This window comes from Carcharodon carcharias, chromosome 22 (assembly GCF_017639515.1).
Source record: "Carcharodon carcharias isolate sCarCar2 chromosome 22, sCarCar2.pri, whole genome shotgun sequence".
In the NCBI taxonomy this organism is placed as follows: domain Eukaryota; kingdom Metazoa; phylum Chordata; class Chondrichthyes; order Lamniformes; family Lamnidae; genus Carcharodon; species Carcharodon carcharias.
The window spans coordinates 46,302,970-46,327,277 of record NC_054488.1 but is presented as its reverse complement, the minus strand read 5'-3'; the positions used below and the strand labels follow the sequence as shown (position 1 = coordinate 46,327,277).

At 42.4% G+C, this 24,308-nt stretch overlaps 1 protein-coding gene and 1 long non-coding RNA gene across 8 annotated transcripts in view; both read left to right on the top strand.

Moving 5' to 3' along the window:
- The first annotated feature begins 12,867 nt into the window (after window positions 1-12,867).
- Window positions 12,868-16,866, top strand: LOC121293887. The gene is made up of 2 exons (XR_005946630.1): window positions 12,868-13,055; window positions 16,647-16,866. It is a non-coding gene; the product is annotated as an uncharacterized LOC121293887 (long non-coding RNA).
- A 2,455-nt stretch (window positions 16,867-19,321) lies between these two features.
- The window catches only part of wipi1 (WD repeat domain, phosphoinositide interacting 1), a 61,282-nt gene continuing 56,295 nt past the window's right edge, over window positions 19,322-24,308 (top strand). For 3 of the 7 annotated variants that reach the window (XM_041216776.1, XM_041216775.1, XM_041216774.1), the window contains exon 1: window positions 19,323-19,551. In XM_041216776.1, the coding sequence (XP_041072710.1) occupies window positions 19,478-19,551 (74 nt within the window). In that variant the 5' untranslated portion in view covers window positions 19,323-19,477. Of the gene's footprint in view, window positions 19,552-24,308 lie in introns of all 7 variants that reach the window. The other 4 variants (XR_005946576.1, XM_041216777.1, XM_041216782.1 and 1 more) reach the window with 4 other exon arrangements.

Sequence of the window (24,308 nt, the reverse complement as noted above, 5' to 3'; positions counted from 1 at the left end):
GAATAGCTTGGCTAAAAGCGTGGCTAGTTCTGGAGCACAAATCTTCAGTACTACTGCTGGGGTGTTGTCAGGGCCCATTGCCTTTTCTGTATCTGGCCTGTGCAGTTAATTGATCCTTGATACTGGGCAGAATCTTGTTGAGGTGTCAGAGCTGGCAAGTGACCCACGCTGCCTCTTTACTGGAGGGCATGCCGAACCACATGCCAATTAGGTAGTGGCAAGGCCAACAGCAGAGCCTCCCTCTGGAATCAGGTCCCTGAGGGTGGAAGTCTCATCCAGTGAGAGTTGCTGGCCAGTCAGAGGCAGGCAGCTCTTGTGCTCAGCAGTGCCAAAGAGGAGGCTGTGGCTGCTGCCAGAAGAACACCCCCTGGAGTCCCAAGAACGTGGAGTGACCCAAGATAAAGATAAGTGATGTTGTGGGTGGGGGAGGGCATTTGCGGTGCAGGGGTCTTGGGGAGAGAAGTGCTGTGGAGGGGGGTGCTTGGAACAAGGGAGTGTTTCTCAGTAGGCCCGTCCCCCACTTGCTGATGTTCAGTCCCTTGATCAGGCTAGCCCCCACCCTGGACAGCAGCAATCACACATGCCACATGACGACAGGCCTGCCGATAGCTAGTGGTGGTGGGATGCGGCCCTTAAGCGATCCTTAATTGGCCACTCAATCAGCAGCAAGGTGAGAAAATCGACCATGGGCCTTCCCGCCCAGAGCTTAGTTCAGGCGGAGGTGGCAGGGTTAGGGTACACCACCATCTCGCCTATAAGTACATGCCCTTCCCGTCTCCAAACCCGCCACCAGTGAGAGCGCAAGATTCCGCCCATCATGTTGCTCCATCAGGAGTGTTTTTCCTGTCACTGACTCATGTGGAGTCAGCTTCTTTCTAAAGAGCGCAGCTCCCCTTTAAGAGAAGCAGGCTGCTTTTAAGGGCTAGCTGGAACACATGCAAACTGCTGGGACCCCTGCTGAGTGTTCAGCCAGCCAGCATTGTGGGTCACTTTCATCAGAACGCTACAATGAAATAAGCCAGCAGCGCGTTGTTTGCATACTGATTGTCTCAACAGGACCAGGCGGAGGCTGATTTTGAATCACGAACCCTGTGCCTGAAAACAAGAGCAAACCAGTTGTTAGTCTGATATCTTTTCATTCTTGTGGACATCGAGTAAAAACGGTTCCACAATATGCTCTTCAGGCTGCCAGCAGTCACTATCTCTGCTGCACATGAAAAGCGACTCCTGGGTGTGGTACCAGAGGGCTGCTGTGAGTCTGCATGTTCAGAAAAGGAGTGGAGAAAATTAAGAAAATAAACGAAGGCAAAATAAATAAAATCTATTTTATCAAAGCGTTTATTCAATCATTAATACCTTCAACTAAATATGTTATTTTTCAGACAACGGGAAGTGAAATTTTCCTTCACAGTTTGATACTGGTGGATCATGTTGGAAACCATAGGACTGAAGTTTATTGTTATCCCACTGCTCCTATTGAGATTTCCTCCCACCCGTGCCCCTGAAACCACCATTCCCCATAGATCTTGTGCAAATAGCAGCTTGTGAACAAGGGCATGAATTTTCTGCCCCAGTTAATGCTGCTTGCCACCTCAAATGCAGTGGTCAAGGCCCAGAATTATCCCAGTAGAGAAAGATGGCTTGGTGATAGCCATCACTCCCTCCAGCTGGCTCTGAGGTTAACCTGCTGAAGGCATGGCTGAGGACATCCTTCTAATATTCGCCCTGATAGAGTTAATAAGAGCATAAGAAATAGGAACAGGAGTGGGCCATTTGGCCCCTCAAACCTGCTCCATCATTCAATAAGATCATGGATTATCTGATGTGGTCTTGACTCCACTTTCCTGCCTGTCCCTCATAACCCTTGATTCCCGTGTCTCTCCAAGATCTATCTAGCTCAACCTTGAATATATTCAATGATCCAGCCCCCACAGCTCACTAGGGGAGAGAGTCCCAAACACTAACAACCCACTAGACAGCTACAGTTCAATAAGGTGGTTCACCATCACCTTCTCAAGGGTAATTATGGATGGGCAATAAATTCTAGCCTCGCCAGTGATGCCCACATCCCGTGGAAGAATAAAAAAATAAATTCCTCCACATCTCTGGCTTAAATGAGAGTACCCTTATTTTGAAATTGTGACCCTTAGTTCTAGATTCCCCCAATGAGGGGAAACATCCTCTCAGCCTCTATCCTGTCAAGCCCCCTCAGCATCTTTTATGTTTCAGTAAAATCACTTCTAGTTCTTCTAAAATCCAGTGAGTAGAGGCCCAACCTGCTCAATTTTTCCTCATAAGACAAAGCCCTCATCCCAGGAATCAGTCTAGTGAATCTTCCAAGAAATGCGTCCAATACAAGTATATCCCTCCTTAATTAAGGTGACCAAAGTGTTAACCTTGTTCACACTTGCAAACTCTTCATTGACATTTGAAACCCCAATGGGAGCTTCCTGTGCATATGCAATGTCCCTGGACCAATAAAATGAGAGGAGATTTTAATTTTAAATCAACTGTGTTTGCAGGCGAAGGGCATTAATTGGAATTTTACTTGAGGACATATAAAGAGACATTTACTGAAACTGAGTAGGGTTGAGTTAGGAGGTATATGCTTGTAAGGTTTCACACTGTAAATCAACAGGGGAGATGGTGGCATAGTGGTAATGTCACTGGACTAGTAATTAAGAAGCCCAGGCTAATGCTCTGGTGAGCATATGCTCAAATCTGGTGGAATTTAAATTCAATTAATAAAATCTAGAATTGAAAGGTAGTCTGTGCAACTGTCCTTGATTGTCATAAAAACCATCTGGTTCACTAATGCCCATTAAGGAAGGAAATCTGCCATCTTAACCAGTCTGGCCTACATGTGACCCACAGCAATGTGGTTGACTCTTAACTGCCCTCTGAAATGGCCTAGCAAGTCACTCAGTTCAAGAGCAATTAGAGATAGCCAACAAATGCTGACCTTGCCAGCGATGCCCACATCCCACGAAAGAATTAAAAAAAAATAAAAACAAAAAAACTGCGGATGCTGGAAATCCAAAACAAAAACAGAATTACCTGGAAAAACTCAGCAGGTCTGGCAGCATCAGCGGAGAAGAAAAGAGTTGACGTTTCGAGTCCTCATGACCCTTCGACAGAACTTGAGTGAGTCCAAGAAAGATGTGAAATATAAGCTGGTTTAAGGTGTGTGTGTGTGTGTGGGGTGGGGGGGGGGGGCGGTGGAGAGAGAGAGAGAGAAGCTCTCTCTCCACCACCCCCCCCCCCCCCAACACACACCTTAAACTAGCTTATATTTCATCTCTTTCTTGGACTCACTCAAGTTCTATCGAAGGGTCATGAGGACTCGAAACGTCAACTCTTTTCTTCTCCGCCGATGTTGCCAGACCTGCTGAGTTTTTCCAGGTAATTCTGTTTTTGTTTAAAAAAAAAATAAGACTGAGTAAAGATTGGTTCCAGTAACGTCCTTCACCAACTAGTTTTCTAAATGAGAATAGTGGAGGCACAAGTCACGCTTAAGAAGAAATGGTTTCATTTCCCTCCCCAGAGATTAGAAGATTTGGAGACTCTTTAGTCATATTGCTATTAATTAGGCTTTTCATCTTCACATCTTAGTTATTTGAAGATTCTATATAACCAGAATTAAAAGCTATATGATATTCATTACCTCATAATGTTTGTGAAAACTTTGCTTTTGTTGCCTTCCAAAGCGAAAAGTTAAACATTATTCATACTTTGTTTTTTGTAACTCACTTCTTTTTCTAGTGAGACAGAAACATCTGTTGTTCTGCTGCTTTTCCATTCTCGCGCTGACTCTCATGGCATCCACCAGTGTTGGAGTGATGACTCACCATTAATCACATCATGTGTAATGTAGCATTTATTTTACAGTGTATGATTACTTGGTGCAGACAACATCCTTTCTCTGAATCAGATGTGGTTGCATTGAGCCTTGCCAACAGAGACTGAATTGAAAACAATTGTTGTGAGGTAGGGGAGGGGGGAGAGAGAGAGAGACCAAGAGAGAGATCTACTCGTCAAGCATTCACTCCAGCCAAATGAACACAAGCAATGGCAGGAACCAGTGCTAAGTTTAAAATTAAAATTTCAAGTTAGCAAAGTTCTGACCAATACAGAACATTTAAAAAACTTTACAGTTAGTTAAGACTAAAATTATCTGCTTTTTCAATAAACCAATTATTCATTCATGGGCTTTGGCACCACTTGCAAGGCCAGCATTTATTTCCCACCTCTAATTACCCCTGAGCCACCTTAGTGAACTATTATGGTTTATGTGGTTTAGTACACCCACAGTGCTGTTCCGTAGGGAGTTCCAGGATGTTGACCCAGCAACGATGAAGGAATGGCAATATCATTTCAAGTCAGGATGGAGTGTAACTTGGAGGAGAACTTGCAGTTGATGGTGTTCCCACGTGCCTGCTGCTCTTGTCTTTCTTGGTGGCAAAGTTCACAGGTTTGGAAGCTGCTGCCAATGAAGCCTTGGCAAGTTGCTCCAGTGCATCTTGTAGACAGTGCACAGTGCTGCCATTGTGCACTGGTGTTGGAAGGAGTGAATGACTTTAATTGTGGATGGGCTGTCAACTAAACATGCTTCTTTGTCCTGAATGGTATCGAGCTTTCTGAGTGACTCATCCAGTTAAGCAAAGAATATTACATAAGATTCCTGATGTGTACCTTGTAAATGGTTGCAGAGCCTTTGGGGAGATAAGAGCTGAGACTCCCACAGCAGAATACCCAGCCTCTGACCTGCCAGTGTTTTATGTGTTTGTGTTTGCAGGTGGAGGACAATAATTGGAGTTTTACTTCACGACATATAGAGACATTTACTGAAACCATGTGGGGTTGAGTTAGGAGGTATATGTTTGTAATGTTTCACTCTGTAAATAAATATAAGACTGAGTAAAGATTGTCTCCAGTATCATCATTCACCAACTGGTTTTCTGAATGAGAACAGTGGAGAGTGTTTCTGGTTTCTGGTCAATGGGGACCCCCAGGAAGTTGGTGGTGGGGGATTCAGTGATGGTGATCCCATTGAAAATCAAGGGTAGATGGTTAGACTGTCTCTGTTATTGTATGTCATTGCCTGGAACTGGCGTGACACAAATGTTATTTGTCACTTATCAGCTCAAGCCTGAGTGATGTCCAGGTTTTGCTGCAAGCAGGCTTCAGTATCTGAGGAGTTGTGAATGGAATTGAACATTGCGCAGTCAGTGAACATCCTCACTTTTGACGTTATAATGGAGGGAAGGTCATTGAAGAAGCAGATGAAGATGGTTGGGCCTAATATATGACCCAGAGGAACTCCTGCAGTGATGAGATGATTGGCAGCCAACCACAACAACCTTCTTGCTTTGTACTAGGTATGACTCCAGCCAGTGGAGGGTTTTCCCCAATTCTCATCGACTTCATTTTTACGAGGGCTCCTTGATGCCACAAATACCGTCTTGATGTCAAGGGCAGTCACTCTCACCTCACTGCTGGAATTCAGCTCTTTTGTCCATGTTTGGGCCAAGGCTGTAATGAGGTCTGGAGCTAAGTGGTCCTGGTGGAACCCAAACTGAGCATCAGTGAGCAATTTTATTGTTGAATAAGTGCCACTTGATAGCACTGTCAATGACATCTACCATCACTTTGCTGATGATTGAAAGTAGACTGGTTGGGTGGTATTTGGTCAGAATGGATTTATCCTGCTTTTTGTGGGCAGCATGTATCTAGGCCCTTTTCCATTTTGTCGGTAGATGCCAGTGCTGGGGCCAAACTGGAAAAGCTCGGTTAGTTCTGGAGCACAAATCTTCAGCAGTCCATCCAGGATTTTTCTGGGGCCCCACAGCCTTTGCTATCCCCAGTGCACTCAACCAGTGCACTCTGCACCTCTTTGTAATTTCCTTGCAAATTTCTTCCTCTATATCTTTCCCACTAGTTGTGGGTGGGGATGGAGGGGGAAGGGAATGGTGGCATAGTGGCTATTTCACTGGACTAGCAATCTAGAGGCCCAGGCTTGTGCTCTGGGGACATGGCAGCTGGTGGAATTTAAATTTAATTAATAAAATCTGGAATTGGAATCTAACCTCAGTAATGGTGACCGTGAAACTATCATCGATTATCATAAAAGCCCACCTGGTTCACTAATCCCCTTTGGGGAAGGAAATCTGCCATCCTTGCCTGGTCTGGCCTACATGTGGCTCCAGATACACAGTAATGTGGTTGATTCTTAACTGCCCTAGAATGCCCCTTCACTGCTTCTTACTTGGCCTAGAAAGCCACTCAATTCAAGTGCAATTAGGGATGAGCAATAAATGCAGGCCTTGCCAGTGATGCCCATATGTCATGAAAAATAATTAATGGCCTATAGACTAAACAGAGTAGTGTACTTCTATTGTTTCTTAGTTCTAACCAGATAGATTCTGTCCTTGACCCCTCTGGCACATCTCTCTCTCAAGCACTATAATGTTCACCTTAATCAATACTGCCATCCCTCCTCCTTTCTTTTCATTCCTATCTTTCCTGAACACCTGTCCCAGATTTTGCAGCCCTAATAGTGGCAATTGCTGAGGGTCAGAATGACAATGTAACTTCTGGCATGTGCATATGCACACACTTGCACCAAAAGCAGGAAGTTGCATTGTGTGTCAATGTGCTCAGAAGGAGCCTCTTCTGATGGCCCCGATGAGCCACTCTAAAGTGACGGGGACCTGTACTGGGAGAATTTGGGCTGGTTCCCCAATGTAATGCTGGATTTAACACTCTTTAAATCAGAGCTAATATTAGCAGATGTAAAGTCTGCTGGGGAGCAGATCGGCCATTGCAGGATCTGGGGTTTATGATTTGATTCTTGGACTAAGTTTCTCCAGTGCTGCCATCCTCTCCTAAAAAACTTTATTAAACAGAAGCTGGCATTTTTTTTTTAAAAATCCTGTACGCTCAATTATTTTTTTCAGGCTATCTGAAAATAGACTCAGGACATTATTAAAACCAACATTGTTTTCATATTTTCAAGATACAAAAACATCCTATATTTATCTCCATTTCCAGTTACAATAAAAATAATAATATTCTCCCTTTGTGTACGTGTGTTCGGTGGGAGGGGAAGGAGCAATATGATGTTATATCTTGTTACAGCAGTGGAGTACGTCCATTGCTGATTAGGAATTGATAGTTGGCAGTGTGCAGGGCAACAATGAACAGCTATTAAAAATTAGGGCTACCATCTCTCAATTCTTTAACTAAATATATGTTAATCTAAAACACTTATTTGACATTTTGACATCATGTGATTCATTACAAACATGCCTTCCTAATGGACTGTATTTAATTATATAGCATGGCACCATTCCACTGCTCATTGCCAAGCTGAGCCCAAAACAGTGATGAGTCACTTCATTGCTTAACCTCACAGATAATCAACATTCACTTTTAAATGAATGTATCAATTAGAAAAATTTTGCATCCATAGAAACAATTAAAATATCACATTAACAAAATCAGTAAATCTGCTGAATAATCCAGTTTTTACTTTTCTCTATTGTGTATGGATATATAGTAAAATACTAAGGCAGTTAGAAGGAATTTTTAGGCTGGTACCATGTAGGCCTGCATTTTAAATAATCATACAAACTAAAATATATGCAAATAATTTCCTTCGGTACCATTGCTTTGTTTCATTACAAAGACTCAAACGCCAAGAAATACAGACAAGTGGTTCACATTTTGTTAAATATGAGAAATAAGTCAGAAATGTTAATTATATTAAAATCCCAAAGATATTCATCCTAAGGCAGGAAAGCTGATTTTTCCGAAACCATTTTACATCTTCAATCAGGAAAAATGAATTATTATTGTTGCACTGGAGATAAAACTCTGGAAACTCCTTGCTCAGTTCAATAAATAACTAGGAACAGTACAAAGAGCTATGTATAATATATGAAGAGGTCGTATTATGTGAATCTGAATGGTCACTTGATTCACTCTCACTTGAGAACAAGACATCCAAGTTGGACAATGACGTCTCAGGCAAATTCCAAATCAAAGGATTACAGATGAGGCACTTGTTTTCTGATAGTACTTTGTGTTAATGTGTAATAAGGATTATAACTCCAGTTTTTGCACATCCTTTCTCTGCACATGTTTTAAGTGTGGGGTGGGTGGGGTGGGGGTTGGGGGGGGCAGGGGGTGCGGAATAAACTTCTGAATCACTCTGAATCATTCCAGATCAAGAAAGAGAGGGTGGATATTTGTGTGCTACTGGTGTGCGATGAGGTTTAAATTTATTTTATGGAAACACCGCTTCCTCTTTTCTCTGATCATTTTACATGTTTCAGGTTCTAAGGTCCACTATGAACTCACAGTTCCTGTTTAACCCGAGACAATTTGTTCAAGGTGTTCCCCGGGGCAGTCAAAATTTGTCAAAGTGTTTAAAAATAATTAAAAGTTTCTAAAAGTTTTAAACAGTTTTTTAAATTATTTAAAAGGTTTGTAGATTTTTTTTAAGTGCTTAAAGTGTCTAAAAGTATTTCAAATCATAGTAAAACACGCATTTGCCTTTGAACTGAAGACTGACTTAATTCAGAGAGACACGGTTTTGCAGGGAACATGCCTCACTGTTATTCCTCGCTGATCCTCTTGTTGGTGGTCATGCTGCAATAAGTAGTTGAAATTCTCACTGCAGACAACAAACTAGGTAAATTCGCATTTCTCAGTGCAGTCTGCAGAGACTACCGCTGCCTCCTGGATAACTGTACAACCCAGGCCATGTACCTTAATACTCAGTCTAGTCGCAACACCATATTCCCATGTGGCTACCCGTGCTTGCAGTTTACCAACCTTATTTACCACACTGTGCATTCACATACATGAACAGTAAACCGAATTTAGACCTTATTGTACTCTTACACAGACCCCATCTAATACCTTACTATTTCTTACTCTAGCACTCTCTGTTTCTCCCAAATTTCTCTGCATCTTGTTTATCCTCTCTAGTATTATCTCCTCATCTTCATTCCTTTGCCAAGTTCATTGCAACCCTCCCCAATAGCACTAGTAAAACACCTCGCAAGGGCATTGATTTTGGCTCCTTTCAACCCCACCGGCCTTTCCAGGTCCCATCTGCCCCTGGATTGGTCCTAATATCCTAGAAATCTAAAGCCCTCCTTCTAGCATCATCTGTCCAGCCATACATTCATCTGCTTTATCCTACTTGTCAACTCATTAGCGCATAGCATCAGGAGTAATTCAGAGATTACTACCTCTGAATTCCTGCTTGCTAGTTTCTTTCCTAGCTCCAAAAAATCTGCCTTCAGGGCATCAACCCTCTTTCTACCTATGTCTATGGTACCAATGTAACCACAGTGTAATTGCTTACCCTCCCCCCTCAAAGTACACTGCAGCTGTTCTGTGACATCCTGGTTCCAAGCAGCAAGGAGGCAATGTATCATTGTGGATTCACTTCTGTGGCCACAGAAATACTTATGTGTTCTCCGAACTGTGGAATCTGCAATTACTGTTACTTTCCCAATCTTCTTTGTGCTGTACTGCTGAGCTACTTGGTGCCATGGGCTTGACCCTGGCTGCACACCCCAGAGAAACCATCAATGTCATTAACATTCAGAACTGAATACCAGGTGGAGAGAGGGGGCTCCTGCATTACCTGCCTGGTCCTCCTTGACTGCCTGGTAGTCATCTATGCCTTCTCTCCCGGTACATCTTTAAACTGTGAGATGGCCTCATCCAGAAATGTGTTGTCTATGAAACACTCGGTCTTACGATGTACCACAGTGACACCAGCTGTCATTGAAGCCTCAAGGTCTGGAGTTCAAGCTTCTCTAGTTGATGACAAATGAGATGCCGTGCAGGAGTTCCCACACAGAACAGGATGTAGACCCCACAGGACCGAGGTTCCCTGGCGTGCCTTTATTTATTAGACTATTAACTGACTTAACAGAAAGGAACTTAAGACTTAAATAAATAAAGCCTCACCAATCAGCTGCTTCCCTGTGTTGACGTCACTTCATTTTATAGGAAGCTTAAGTTAAATGCTTTTACTTAACTTATTATCTGTACACCTCAGATTTTAACTTATTAAAAAATTCAGAACACTTCAGTGTTCCCATCCCTTGTTATTATATTTAAACCTTATCCCCTAGATGCATTTAATTAATTGAACACTGATTGTGATTATATTATATATGATCAAATTGACTTTAGTTTTTATACTAATTAATTGATCTAATATTAATTTAAATTAATTAACCAGAAAGTAAATTAAAACTTTACCAGTATAATAATGTCACGTGACTCTTTGTGCTGTGATGTCGCTTTCTGATTTGTCCTCACTGTGTTGTTTGGTTGCTGCTTTTCTTGCTGAAAAGCTGGTAGGTGGTCACACCTACCTATGCTATTGTGGATAGATACATCTGAGACACGTAGGATGGTGAGGACAAGGTAAAGTAGGTTTTTGTTGCTTCCCTCTCCACCTGCCATGCACCCAGTCTGGAAGCTATATCCCTCGGGACTCAGACAGCTTGGTCAGTAATGGTGCTACCGAGCTGCTCCTGGCAATGGACATTGAAGTCCCCCACCTAGACTACACTGTCTGCCTTTTTTAACCCTCAGTGCTTATTCTAAATGGTGTTCAATATAGAGGAATACTGATTTAGTATTAGGGGAGGGAGGTAGTTGGTAATCAGCTTAAGGTTTCTTTGCCCATTTTTGACCTGACATCATGAGACTTCATGGGGTCCGAAGTCAATGCTGAGGACTCCCAGGGGCACTCCCATCTGACTATACCAGTCTGCCACCACCCCTGGTTGGTTTATCATGCTAGTGGAACAGGACCTACCCAGGGATGATGATGGGGGAGTGTAGGACGTTGGCTGAAAGATATGATTCAGTGAATATGGCTATGTCAGGCCCTGGCTTGACTAGTCTGTGGGAGACAGAACTTCCAGTTTTGGCACAAGCCCCTAGATGTTAGCAAAGCAGGACTCTATAGGTTGATGGGCCAAGTGTGCCTTTGTTGTGTCTGGTGCCTGGATCAATGCTGGGTGGTCCATGAATTTTATTTCTTTATTAGACCTTTTTGTAGTGGTTTGAGACAACTGAGTGACTTGCTAGGCCATTTCAGAGGACAATTAAGAATCAACCATATTGATATGAGGCTGGAGTCACCTGGTAAGGATGGAAGGTTTCCTTCTTTAAAGGACATTAGTGAACCAGATGGGTTTTCATGACCATCCAGCAGCTTCATGCTCACCATTACCGATATTAGCTTTTTACTCCAGGTTCATTTAATGAGTTGAATTTAAATTTCCCAGTTGCCATGGTGAGAGTTGAAATTGTGACTCCACTTCATTAGACCAAGCCTCTGGATTACTGGTTCAGTAACACGGTCACTAGACTAATAGGCAGGAAAAATTTCAAATGTCAACTGCTGGCTTAAGCATCTTAAATATAAACGATCTTGGCAGGTAATTCGCCACCCTTCTGTGGAAATGGGAATCACCCTCATAATGGGTGGAATTAGACTGAAATGGTTTTAATTGGCAAAAATTTAAAAAGGGAGTTCTGGGCACACATCAGAAATATTTCATTCGGGAGCAGAGTATTGCACGCTACAGTTTTACCTAGCCTCAAACAATCAGCAATCATAGACTGCTGACGTTCGCACATGTCCCCATTACCTTTTTAACAACGGCAGATATCAGGCTATCCGTGTGTCTTGCCGTGGAGGGGCGGAACACTTCATTAACATAATTAAGTAGAGTTTCCACAGTGAAATTGAGAGCCCGATTTAAAATCAGCTGCTGGTGCACAGGTTTCCTACAACTCTGAAAACTCGGCAGTGAAAGGGAGGTGGGGGCTTCAGCGGTACTCCTGGGCTTCTAAACAAAGCCTTTGGCTTCTCCTGCCCCCAGTCACCAACCATCACCCGCAACAACCCTTCCAATTGCCAAGCTCTCTTCCCCCATCCCGAGTATCGCAGGATCTCTCTCCCAGCCCAATCACCAGGGACCAATCCCTCACCTTGCTGGGTTTTTTGGACTTTTTTTGCCTTGTCCGTTATCATCCCACCTCTTTTAAAGATTGGAGTCATTATTTCGACTATTTTACAACTTTACCTATTAATTGTTATATGGGTACGTTTATTTAAGTGCGTTCTCTCCTGTTGAATGACTTGCTTACTGCTGACTAGCTTTTTTTTTTGGACATTGCAAATTTTGACACAATGGGTGGAGGATTTTTCAGTTGGATTCACCTGATTGAGTGAACCCAAATATGCAAGTGAATGGAGATCTGTTTCCATTCACATATAGGAGAGTTAAGTGCACCTCAATCATTATTCAATGGCATTTTTTCTTCAGGCTGACCCCAACAAATGCACAACCTTGATGTGTTTCTTATTCATCCAAGACGAGTATTAAACTGTGAGGCTATCAATCACCAACACATTGCTTGTGCTTATCTCACCCCCAATGCCTTTGAAACTTTTTTCATGTTTTATAAATTCCATGCACAACTTCTCTACCGCTCTCCTTGTCAGCCTCTCAAGCTCCAAACTATCTGAAACTGTGCTGCCTAAGTCCTGGCCTGGGTCAAATCCTGAAACTTCCTACCTAACAGCACTGCAACATGGACATAACATGGACTGCAACAGCTCAAGAATATGACTCACCATCACCATCTCTCGGACAATTAGGGTTGGGCTGTAGTCCACATCCCATGAACAAACGAAAAAATCAAAATCCTGCTTGTCCATCATTCTTATTCTCACCAATCTGCATTGGTTGCATCCTCCAATGCACTGAATTTAAAATCCTAATCCTTATTTTAAAATAGACTTACCTGTTTAATTCTACACATGGAACCTCCTCCAGCTGTATCCCTGTTGATGCTCTTTAGTCTTCTGACTCTGGGTTCCTCTGCAACTCCGAACTATATTTCACCATCCATGGCAGCTGTCTCAGCCATTCATCCTTGAAGTTTCATCCTTAAACCTCTCCGCTTTTGTTCTGGTCTTCTTATGTACAAAATGATTCCCAAAGGTTAGTTCTTCAGACATGCTTTTGGCCATCTTCCCTAACTCTCATGTTACTATTTGACATGCTTTACTCATCTGTGCAGCACCATGGTAAGATTATCGAGTTAAAGGTGCCATTATAACAAGATGTTGTTAATGGCAGCTGAACAGAACACTGGCATACTGCCAGCAGCAAAGGGAGCCACATATGTTTGCAGTTGTACAGTTGCAGAGTCGAATGCCTTACTATTGGAAAGCTGTGGGTAGTCTCATGTTTGCTAATGAGTAAGTTATGAAGCACAGGAGCCATCTGATGTGGTGCTTCCTTGAAGTATCACGGAGAGTTTAAATCATGTGGTGATTTTGCCAGGAAACAATGACTGTCTGTAGACAAGAACCAGACACCACTTCAAGAAAATTAGACTTTTGTTATCTAGTGCAGATTAAAACATAAAACGGACAACCCTGCTCAAAAACAGATTCTCGCCAGTAAAACAGATGGGTGGTAATCCCGTGCTTACATTTGCATCAGTAAGCCTAGGTAGAGTAAGTGGAATCAGAAATAGTACCAGTGCAGCTAATTATACTCACAAGTCATCGTGTTCTGCTCAGTCATCAGCTGCATTATCAACAAGGTCAATGAAAGAAACAACTTAAATAAATTCAGCAAAAGATGCACCCACATAACCACTTGGACAAGATACCTGTTAACTGGTGCCTTTTTAAAATTCTTTCATGGGATGTGGCATTGCTGGCAAGGCCAGCATTTATTGCCCATCCCTAATTGCCCTTGCAAAAGTGATAGTGAGCCACCTTCTGGACTGCTACAGTCTATCTGGTGTTGATACAACAACAGTACTATTAGGAAGAGAGTTCAAGGTTTTTGATGTTGTTCCAAGTCAGCGTGGTTTATGGCTTGGATAGGAACTTGCAGATGGTGGTGCTCCCATGCGTCTGCTACCCTTGTCCTTCTAAGTGGCAGAGGTTGAGAGCTTGGAAGGTGCAGTTGCAAAAGGCTTGGTGAGTTGCTGCTGTGCACCTTGTTTATAGCACACATCGCTGCCACCATGCACTGGTGGTGGAAGGAGTGAATATTTAAGGCAGTGTATGGGGTGCCAATCAAGCAGGTTGTTTTGTCTTGATGGTGTCAAGCATCTTAAGTGCTGTTGAAGCTGCAGTTAACCAGGGAAGTGGAAAGTGTTCCATCACACTCCTGATCTGTGCCTTGTAGATGGTGGTGAGGCTTTTGGGGAGTCAGAAGGTGAGATACTTTCCACAGAATTCAAAGCTTCTGAACTGCCCTTGTAGCTACAGTATTTATATGGTTTGACCAGTTAAGTTTCTGGTCAATGGTAACCCCCAGGATGTTGATGGTGGCATTTCAGCAATGGAAACACTGTTGAATATCAAGGGGAGATTTTTCTTATTGAAGATGGTCATTGCCTGGCATTTGTGTGGTGCGAATATTATTTGCTACATATCAGCCTAAGCCTGAATGTTGTCCACATCTTGCTGCATATGGACATAGATTGCTTCTAGGGAATTGTATCTAGGGAGTTGCAAATAGTATTGAACACTATTCAATCATCAGTGACATCTGACCTTACGATGGAGGGAAGGTCACTGATAAGCAGCTAAAGATGGTTGCACCTTGACATTACCCAGAGGAATTCCTGCAGCAATGTCCTGGGGCTGAGATGATTGGCTTCCAACAATCACAACCATCTTCCTCTGTGCTAGATACGGCTCAAATCATGGGAATTTTTCCCCTGATCCCCACTGAGTTCAATTTTGTTAGGCATCCTTGATGCCGCACTCAGTTAAGTTCAGTCACTCTCATTTCAGCTCTGAAATTCAGCTCTTTTGTCCATGTTTGAACCAAGGCTGTAATGAGGTCAGGAGCCAAGTGGCTCTTGTGGAACCCAAACTGAGCATCAGTGAGCAGGCTATTGCTGTGTAAATGCCACTTGATAGCACTGTCAATGACATCTTCCATCACACTGATGTTCAAAAATAGACTGATGGGATGGTAATTGACAGGATTAGTTTGTCCTGCTTTTTGTGTGCAGGACATAGCTGGGTAATTCTCTACATTGTTAGATAGAGGCCAAAATGGCAGTGTTGTAGTTGTATTGGAATAGCTTGGCTGGGGGCACAGCTTATTCTGAAGCACAAGTCTTCAGTACTATTGCTGGGATGTTGTCAGGGCTCATAGCCTTTGCTGTATCTAGTACAATCAGCCATTTCTTGACATCATGTGCAGTGAATCAAGTTGGTTAAAGACTGGCATCTGTGACTTTGGGGACCTCAGGAGGAGGACAAGATGGATCAACCATCTGGCACTTCTGGCTGAAGATGGTTGCAAATGCCTCAGCCTTGTCTTTTGCACTGATGTGCTGGGCTCCCTCATAATTGAGAAAGGTAATGTTTATGGAACCTCCTCACCATGTTAGTTGTTTAATTGTCCACCACCTTTCATGACTGGATGTGCCAAGTCTGCAGAGCTTGGATCTGACTTGTCAATTGTGGGATTGCTTATCTCTGTCTATCACATGCTGCTTCTGCTATTTAGTATGCATGTAGTCCTGTGTTGAAGCTTCATCAGTTGGCCCCTCATTTTTAGGTATGCCCGGTGCTGCACCTGGCATGCTGTCCTGCACTCCTTCAGGGTTGATTCCCTGGCATTTTTTAAATCACTCATGGGGTGTGGGCGTCACTGGGTAAGCAAGAATTTATTGCCCATCCCTAATTGCCCTTAAGAAGGTGTTGGTGAGCTGCCTTCTTGAATACAATTCTGCTGCTGCCTCGTGATGGCCCACAGCACCTCTTGAATGACCAGCTTGGAGCAGTTAGATTTATTATGAATTGATCCCATTTAGGACAATGGTAGTGTCTCAAAACACAATGGAATGTATCCTCATTGTGAAGACAAGACAAGACTTTGTCTTCACAAGGATAATCCAGTGGTCACTTCTACCAGTACTGTCATGGGCAGATGCATCTGTAACAGGTAGTGAGGTGAGGACGAGGTCAAGTAGGTTTTTCCCCCTTGTTGATTCCCTAACCACCTGCCACAGGCCCAATTTGGTTGATATGTCCTTCAGGACTCAACCAGGTCAGTTAGTCATGGTGCTACTGAGTCCATGTTTGACTTGATGCTCTCATTGCATGGGGCCCAGAGTCAATGTTAAGAACCCTGGAGCAACTTCATCCTAGCTTGTGGAACAATATCTCACTATGAATCGCTGTCTTTAGAAGAAATGGCAACTACATGGTTTTGCTATCTTATAGAGCTTGGGCATCACATGATGGCTGGAGCTGGTGGATAATGTATATTTTATTGAAACACGTTTGTGAAAACAATCAGCTTGGTTCAGTCAATAGCGCTTTCATCTGAATGAGTAGTTGGATGCTTAAACCTCATTCCAGGATTTGGCTATGTTGTTTAGCCTGATTCTTCACTGCAATATTATAGAAATGTTGCGTTGTCTGAGGTGCAGTGATTCGCATGCGATTTTATAAAATCTTTTTCTACCTAATTAGGTGGATATAAAAAGCCTGTGGTCCAACTTAAAGACCCATTATTTTAATCGTACTTGTCATTCTTCCTTTTCAGAAGACAGTGAATTCATGCTGTGTCACTATGAATTTGTGGAAGGAAGATCAGGTTTAAACAAGAAGTAACAGAAAGAGCAGAAAAAGGCAACACACTGGATGTGGAATACATGGACTATCAGAAAGCCTTCAATATGGTGCCATATAAGAGACTCCAGACAAACGTCAGGGCATGTGGAGTTGGGCCATGTAGCAGAATAGATTGAGATATGGCTACAAAACAGAAGACGGGAGGGGTTGAGGGAGATTTTCAGATTGGCTGAAATTGGGAAGTGTTATCCAGCAGGGATCCATGATGGAACCATTGTTCCTTATGGTGTACAAAAATGATTTGGACTCAGGAATTGAAGATATGGTATCAAAATTTGCAAATAGTATCAAATTGGAAGCTACAGCTAACAACATGGAAGACAGCACTTGGTGTCATAGGCATATTTACATAGAATTACCATACAAAGAATGTACAGCACAGAAATAGGTCAGTATTTATGTTCTACACAAGACTTCACCCATCCCTATTCATTTAACCCTATCAACATCCCTCTATTCTTTACTCCCTCATATGTTTATCTAGCTTCCCCTTAAATGCATCTATGCTTTTGAGAACGGTTGGTGTATTAATGAGCGAGAAACAAATGGAGAAATATGAGGGCAGGGTGAGAAGCAGTAAATATAGTGGGAGGAGGCTTGTGAGGAATATAAGCGCCTCCACAGACCTGGTGGCTTAAAGAGCCTGTTTCTGAACTGTCAATCTTTATGCTAAGGTATGGTTCCATAAGCAGTAACAGCTCCATGGTACGTTTCCACTGGGTTAAAGTCTAATATCTAACTTAGATGTTTAAAATGTTAAGCCGAATTTAAAAGATGAGATAGAAGAGAAGTTATTTCCTTTGGCGAGGAATCAGACCAAGAGGTCGCAATCTTAAAATTAGTGTTAGGTCATTCAGGTGTGAAATCAGGAAGCACCTTGTCACACAAAGGGTTGTGGAAATCTGAATTATCTTCCCCGAAAGGCTGTGAATGCTGAATTAATTGAAATGTTTTAAGATTTAGATTCTTATTAGGTAAAGGTATCAAAGGGCATAGATCAAAGTTAGGTGAGTGGAGTTGAAATATAGAACATCAATGATCTAACCGAACAGACTCAAGGATCTTAATGGCCTACTGCTGTCCCTATGTTCATAAAAAATTAATTATTCACATGGGTGGCTGAACTTTGAGTGTCATAGGCCAGTAAGGAATATAACCCATATTTGTCAAGTCTCAATATACAATGGAGTGTTAAACCCAGGTAGCAAGCTGGATAGTCCATGGACTTTCTTCTAGAACAATATATTCTTCCTAAAGTGAATGCTAAAACTCATACATAGTTAAATTAAGGTCTGATTTAGAATTGATAAAGGTATTCACAATCATGAGGGATCTGGACAAAGTAGATAGGAAGAAACTGTTCCAATTGGTGGAAGGATTGAGAATCAGGGGGCACAGATGTAAGGTAATTGGCAAAAGAAGCAATGGCAACACAAGGAGAAACTTTTTCGCACAGAGAGTGCTTAGGATCAGGAATGGTCAGCTTGAAAGTGTGGTGGACGTAGGTTCAATCAAGGCATGCAAAAGGGAATTGGAATATTATCTGAAAAGGAAAAATGTACAATGCTATTGGTAAAAGGCAGGGGAATGGCACCAGGAGAAATGCTCCTTCAGCGAGTCAGTACTGGCATGACAGGCTGCATGGCTTCCTTCTGTGCAGTAACCATTCTATGATTCTAGGTCAGTGGCAGTGGCAGTGACAGAGCCAGTTCCAACTGTCCTTACCAAACATGCACACAGATGCAATTTTTGTTCAGGGAGGAACAACACTCGACTATTTTATCCCATTCTTAGCCCAAAGTTTTTGAGGTCAAATGATCATATTTTAACTTGAAAGCAAAATACTATGGATGCTGGAAATCTGAAATAAAAACAGAAAATGCTGGAAAAACTCAGTTGGTCGGACAGCATCTGTGGAGCGCGAAACAGAGTTAATTTTTCGAGTCTGCATGGGTCTTCTTCAGAGCTTCACATTTTAACTGCTACTTTGGTTGAGATCGGTAATACAGAGACGGGAGGTCAAAGCTAGGATCTTCATGGCCTGTGTGGCTAAGCTGGTCATTGGTTAGTGGCCTTGCCCACTGAGCGAAGACATTTCTTCAGAATACTGTTCTGGTGGGGTCCATCATATTACATCCGAGCCAATCGTGGAAGAAACGTCTCCCCTACAACCTTTGTTCTTAAAAGTGAAAACAGTGGTTCTAAACTTTTAAGAGGCAGCAAAGCTAAAAGCTAAAATTTTCCAGGTGTCCATATAGTCCACCAAACATCATACAACCATGTAGCTCGCCTGTCAATCAAACGCAAAAATCGCCTTCAACATGGGAGGAGCAGAAAGGAGGTGTGAGGGGAGGTAACTCTTTTGAGTCAAAACCAAATAAACTAAATTAACAAATATGTGAAAGGAGTAAGAGAATGGGCATTTGATGGACTTAGCACTGGACCAATGGCCAAGCTCCTATTCGGCAATACGGAAACGAGCCAGTGCAACCCGGTGAGGAAAATAACCGAGGGATTGCAGCCAATAAGATTCAGCCCCGCTGGAGGGAGGCGGGGCTATCTAGGGGGATGGCTCACCACGTGAGGCCCCCCATTGGCCAGAGGGTGTGGAAGGTGACGTAGTCGGATGATCGCCGCTCTGCGTATTGATTGGGGATCGGGGCTGAATGGCGAGTGATCGGCTGCGGGGAGTCGCCGCTTAGAGCGGGCGCAGTGCCAAGGCTCGGATGCGGAGCGCTGACAATGAGCCAAAGTGATGCCGGTGGAGAGGGAGCCCGCATCGCCCCTCTCTGCGCCTCCTTCAATCAGGACTGCACGTAAGAAACGGGCCGCCTCCCGCTGATCGGCTTTTGTTTTTTTAGCATTGTTGACCAACAGCTTGGAGAACTTTTCTTCAGCAGTTGCGGGAATGCCCATCATCCTGCTGGGATTAAGCTGCATGGCGTTTGTTTTTTTTTTGCTTGCCGGGTTTTTAAAAAATATATTTTCACCGTTAAGCGTCAGATTTCGCCTCTCGAAAACATCCAGGTGATGAACTATTGTTCGAGTAGCAAACCATTTTCTCAACTGGGTGCAATAACTTCCAATGCCTCACAAACTAACAAATGATCAAAGGCATCCCATTGCAGTAAAATGACAATTGTTATTTTTACACTTTTGAAATTGCTTTTTGTCACAGACCACTCAGAGAATGGCAGTTTCGCTGCTAAAGTTTCTAATAAAATATGCTATCTTCCATTTCTTCAAAATAAGCAGTTCAGTTTTCAAAAATACATTTTTTTTCCTGAAAGGAATCTCAGCAGCTATTGTTTCTTCACACAACTGTAATACTAGCACACTAATTGCACTCTGAGAAGCCATGTTGGTGATATCAAATTCATCACATCTGACAGTTATTTGCAGGATGCAGTTGTCCTGAACCCCTCTTGCCCTCCAGTTTCAGGTTTTTACAGGTGTGAACTCTTGAACTCTTGTCGAGTACAGCTCCACATTCATCTGGGGCTCTCACTTACTCACTTACTCTTCTGTCTATAAGCTGAATGAGTACTGGTGAGCTATTCAACCAGGGGTTTTACAGTCTAGTCCTGTCCTTGCTTTACAACCACTCGTACTTTCCAGCCGGAGCCACGAGATAATATCAGCCTGGATCCCATTCCTGAGACACTATTGTAGCATCTTCCCCACTGTCACTGCTGAAAACAGCTAAATGCAACTTATGGATTGAGCCTGGAACCTTCCAGCACTTTAGAAGAACGTAAGGAATAGGAGCATTAGTTGGCCAAAAGGCCCTACTGCTGCACCATTCAGTAAGATCATGGCAGATACTGGCCAAGACGTTATCGACCTCATTCTTGAGTATGCTCAGTGACTGAGCAACCACAGCCCTCTGAGAATTTTAAAGGTTCACAACCCTCTGAATGAACATCTGAGTCCTAAATGGCCGACCCCTTCTCCGGAGACTATGACTCCTAATTCCAGACTCTTCAACCAATTTTGTACACTTTGATGAGAACACCTCTTGTTTTTCTAAACTTCAGAGGATATAGACTGTTTCACTCAATTTGTCCTTCTGGAACAGCCTCCTCCATCCCAGGAATCAGTCTAGGATTCAACCTTTGTCCAGACATGTCTATTCCAAAGCACTCATTACCGGCCTCTGACGTTCTAAACTCTAGGTCATCCAAAACTCTGTGCTGTCCAAGTCCTAACTCGTACCAAGTCCCATTCATCCATCATCCCTGTGCTTGATGACCTACAGTCGATCCCGATACAGCAAAGCGTCTTTTTTTTAAAACTCCCTTTCAAATTTCTCCAAGACCTCGGCCCTATCCCTATCTCTATAATCTTTCTGAGATAGCTGCACTCCTCTAATTCTGCCTTTTGAGCATTCCAATTTTAATCTCACTACCATTGAAAGTCATGCCTTCAGCTGCCTTGGCTTCCCCAAACCTCCACATCACTTTCTTCTATTAAGACCATCTTAAAACCAACAGCTGTAATCAGGATTTTGGTCATGTCCCTTAATAGTTCCTTATGTGGCTTGATTTCATACCTTGTTTTATAATGATCTGGTGAAGCACCATGGGAAATTTTGAGGTTAAAGGCATTATATAAATATTGTTGTGGTGAACCTTTGTTGCAGCCACTTGAAGACAAGTATATCTTTCCATAGGTAAGGAGATGGAAAGAGTACCCCAGGTGTGGTCTCTGGCCCTATATAATTGCAGCAGGACTTCCTTGTATCTTTCCACACTGGTCCTGGACAAATCCACCACTTAACCTGCAGTGATGAGTTGAAAGAACAGTGAGAATTGAACATTCATTTCTGCAGGATTTTGCAAGTTGAACAAAAATTGTTCCTGGCCATTGCTCATCTGCTTTGCTTTGCACCCACTATGTAAATATGACAAGCATAGACATCAACAGAGACAGACGTATGGCTGTTCCTTACAATGGCCAGTGTGCCACAATTTTCATCAGAAATAGCAGCACTGACATTGGGTGGTAGCTGGAAAGCCAAAGTTGAAAATTCCTTTGAACGTCATGTCTAGAGCTGCAAAAATTGCCAAATTTCATAGCACCCTTTGAAAGAATACTTTTTTGAGCTGTGGATAAGTGCCAGTCATCAGCCACTGGTACTTTAATTTTAATTGGGGATATGTTTGAAAGCGTTAAGTATTTCACCCATCTTTTCCCACCCAACCAAGAATTAAAGTGGGTTGGGACAGTCCAGTACACTGTTCAGGTTTTTGCCAGGCTTGCTACTTGTAAGCTTTTCTTATCAAGATTTTTCAACTGCCTTGTTTCAGCTGCTATTGGAGCTTTCAGAATCTCAAAATACTTCTTCACATCTGTGCTTCATTTGTTTTTGGTACTGATCAATGGTAAGGTAGATTATTTTGACTTGTTGAATGAAGTTAATCTCTATCAAATTCAGCAGCCTTGCATCCTCTGCTTTTGCACTGCTCAGAGCAGCATTGACCCTCCCTTTGCTAACCCACCCGTCATTAGAGCTTTGATGCTTTTCTGCTTTCTTGCCACTCATCTTCACTACTGATCCCTGCAGGAGGGATTGTGAGGCATCACTCTTGTGTATGTTCTGGAAACGTGAGCAACAACATTAGCAGCATCCAAGACAGCTTTTGATGAGGTTAGCACGTTTGTGCGTTTGTTTGGGAAGAGTGGGCTGTGTTGTTGTGGCCGGGGGACAGGGAGGAAATTGGCAAAAAAAGAAGCTAAAGAAGTCCAAAATGCATGTTATATTACCGTACTGTTGGATTAGATGTGGAGGAAGTGGCAAGCGGTTCCATTTAAAGCATCTTGTTACGATCAGGTGAGGAGAGGTAGAATGGCTCCCCTCTTTTTCTATTCGTTGCCTGAGGCACAAGTTTTTTTTTTAAAGAGGATATGCTAGCTAATCCACTGAGTGTTTAACTGTTTAGTGCAGTGATTGTAAAATACACCAACAAATAGGTTTTCTTGTTTTTTTTAAAAAAGGGGGATAGTTTTGACTGTACTTAACCAGGTCTAAGAAAAATAATAAAAACGCACTGACTTTTACCTGCGTGTGCACATGCATTCAGGTTCACACATACAAAATTAGATTACAAAATGGGAGTATAGATTGGGAGAGTTTTAAAATCCAATAAAGATTAATATGATGTGGTTCTCATAGGTTGAATGCTTTGGTGGATCCAGGCTGAGTTGGATGGTCATTCTGGTTTTGGCATTGAAATGGTTTAAAGATTTAGATGGACGATTTATCTGCTCTTCTGGAGACAACAGCTGCTGGGTTGAGTCCTTTAAAATATCTCTGTCTGCATAGTCAAAAACTGCAGACAGGTTCTTGCTTGAAAAAATAGGTGGAGAGGACGAGAGATGCACACAAGGATCTTCTGTCTTGCTTGTTTCCAGACTTACCCTGGAGTAAGTAAGATTGGTTATTTGAAGTCAGTTTTGATCAGGTGACCACCTGATCAAAACTTCATTGCCCACATAAATAATTTGAAGCTAGAAGCCATTGCTGTACAATGGGGAATGGATAGTGGCTATTCACACCTACTTATGATGAACTGGTTTCCCTACAGCTTTTGTTGTTTAAATTTTAAGTTTGGATTACGAGCTTTGGTAAGTCCATAGACAATAGAAGCTCTGAATTCCACAGATGGTTTCATCTTGACATGTCCATTCAAGGAAGGGCACCCCATCTAGGGCCGTTTAATTACAGACTTCCCAGAGACTTGAAGTAATTCTCAGTCTGCAGGATTACAAAAATCACCTGATCCTTGGTGGCCATCTTAACAGCTTGCTGTTTTAGTCCTTTTGAAACACAGTTAGTGCTTTCTAGTCAGTAAATTCATAAAGTCATTTTTTGATAAAGCATAGTTTCAAAACAATCTGATGAGTTGAGTTCAGGATTCTTTTAAAGTGCTACTCACATTTTTATTTTGTACCCGATTCCATGTAACTTATTTCTCACGTGTCAGGGAAAAGCTCTGTTACTTCAGCCTTGTCGATACTTGATTTTCCATTCATTAGGCAGGCACTAAAAATAAAGTGTCACCAAACAAATCGCAAGAACTTTTAAAAAAAAATCATTAACATTGTCAAACTATGTCTTCCTGGTCAGTTTCCAACTGTATAACCTGTCTCCTGGGAATTGCTGATCAGCTTCCAGAACATATATATTTTTTCATACCTGCAGTGATATCAGTGATAACTGATATCAATCAATTTACTTTCAGTCAATGGGAATAGAAATAATAATTACCAATAACTTCTAACAACTACGTTTATTCTAAAAATGGGTTCAGGTTGTTCCCTCACTTGTTTCTCATTTCTGCGTTTGAAGTTGAACAAAAAATAACATAAATATACAAGTTTTAACTAATTCACCTAATTACAGTGAAGGAAGTTGCCAGCTAGTGCAATAACCAGCCACACACTCACCTTTGAGTTAGAAGATTGTATATGCAAGCTCCACTTCAGATTTGAACAAGTGATCTAGGCTGTTACTTCAATGCGATACTGAGTAAGTGCTTCAGTGTCAGCCATGTGGTCTCTTGGAAGACAC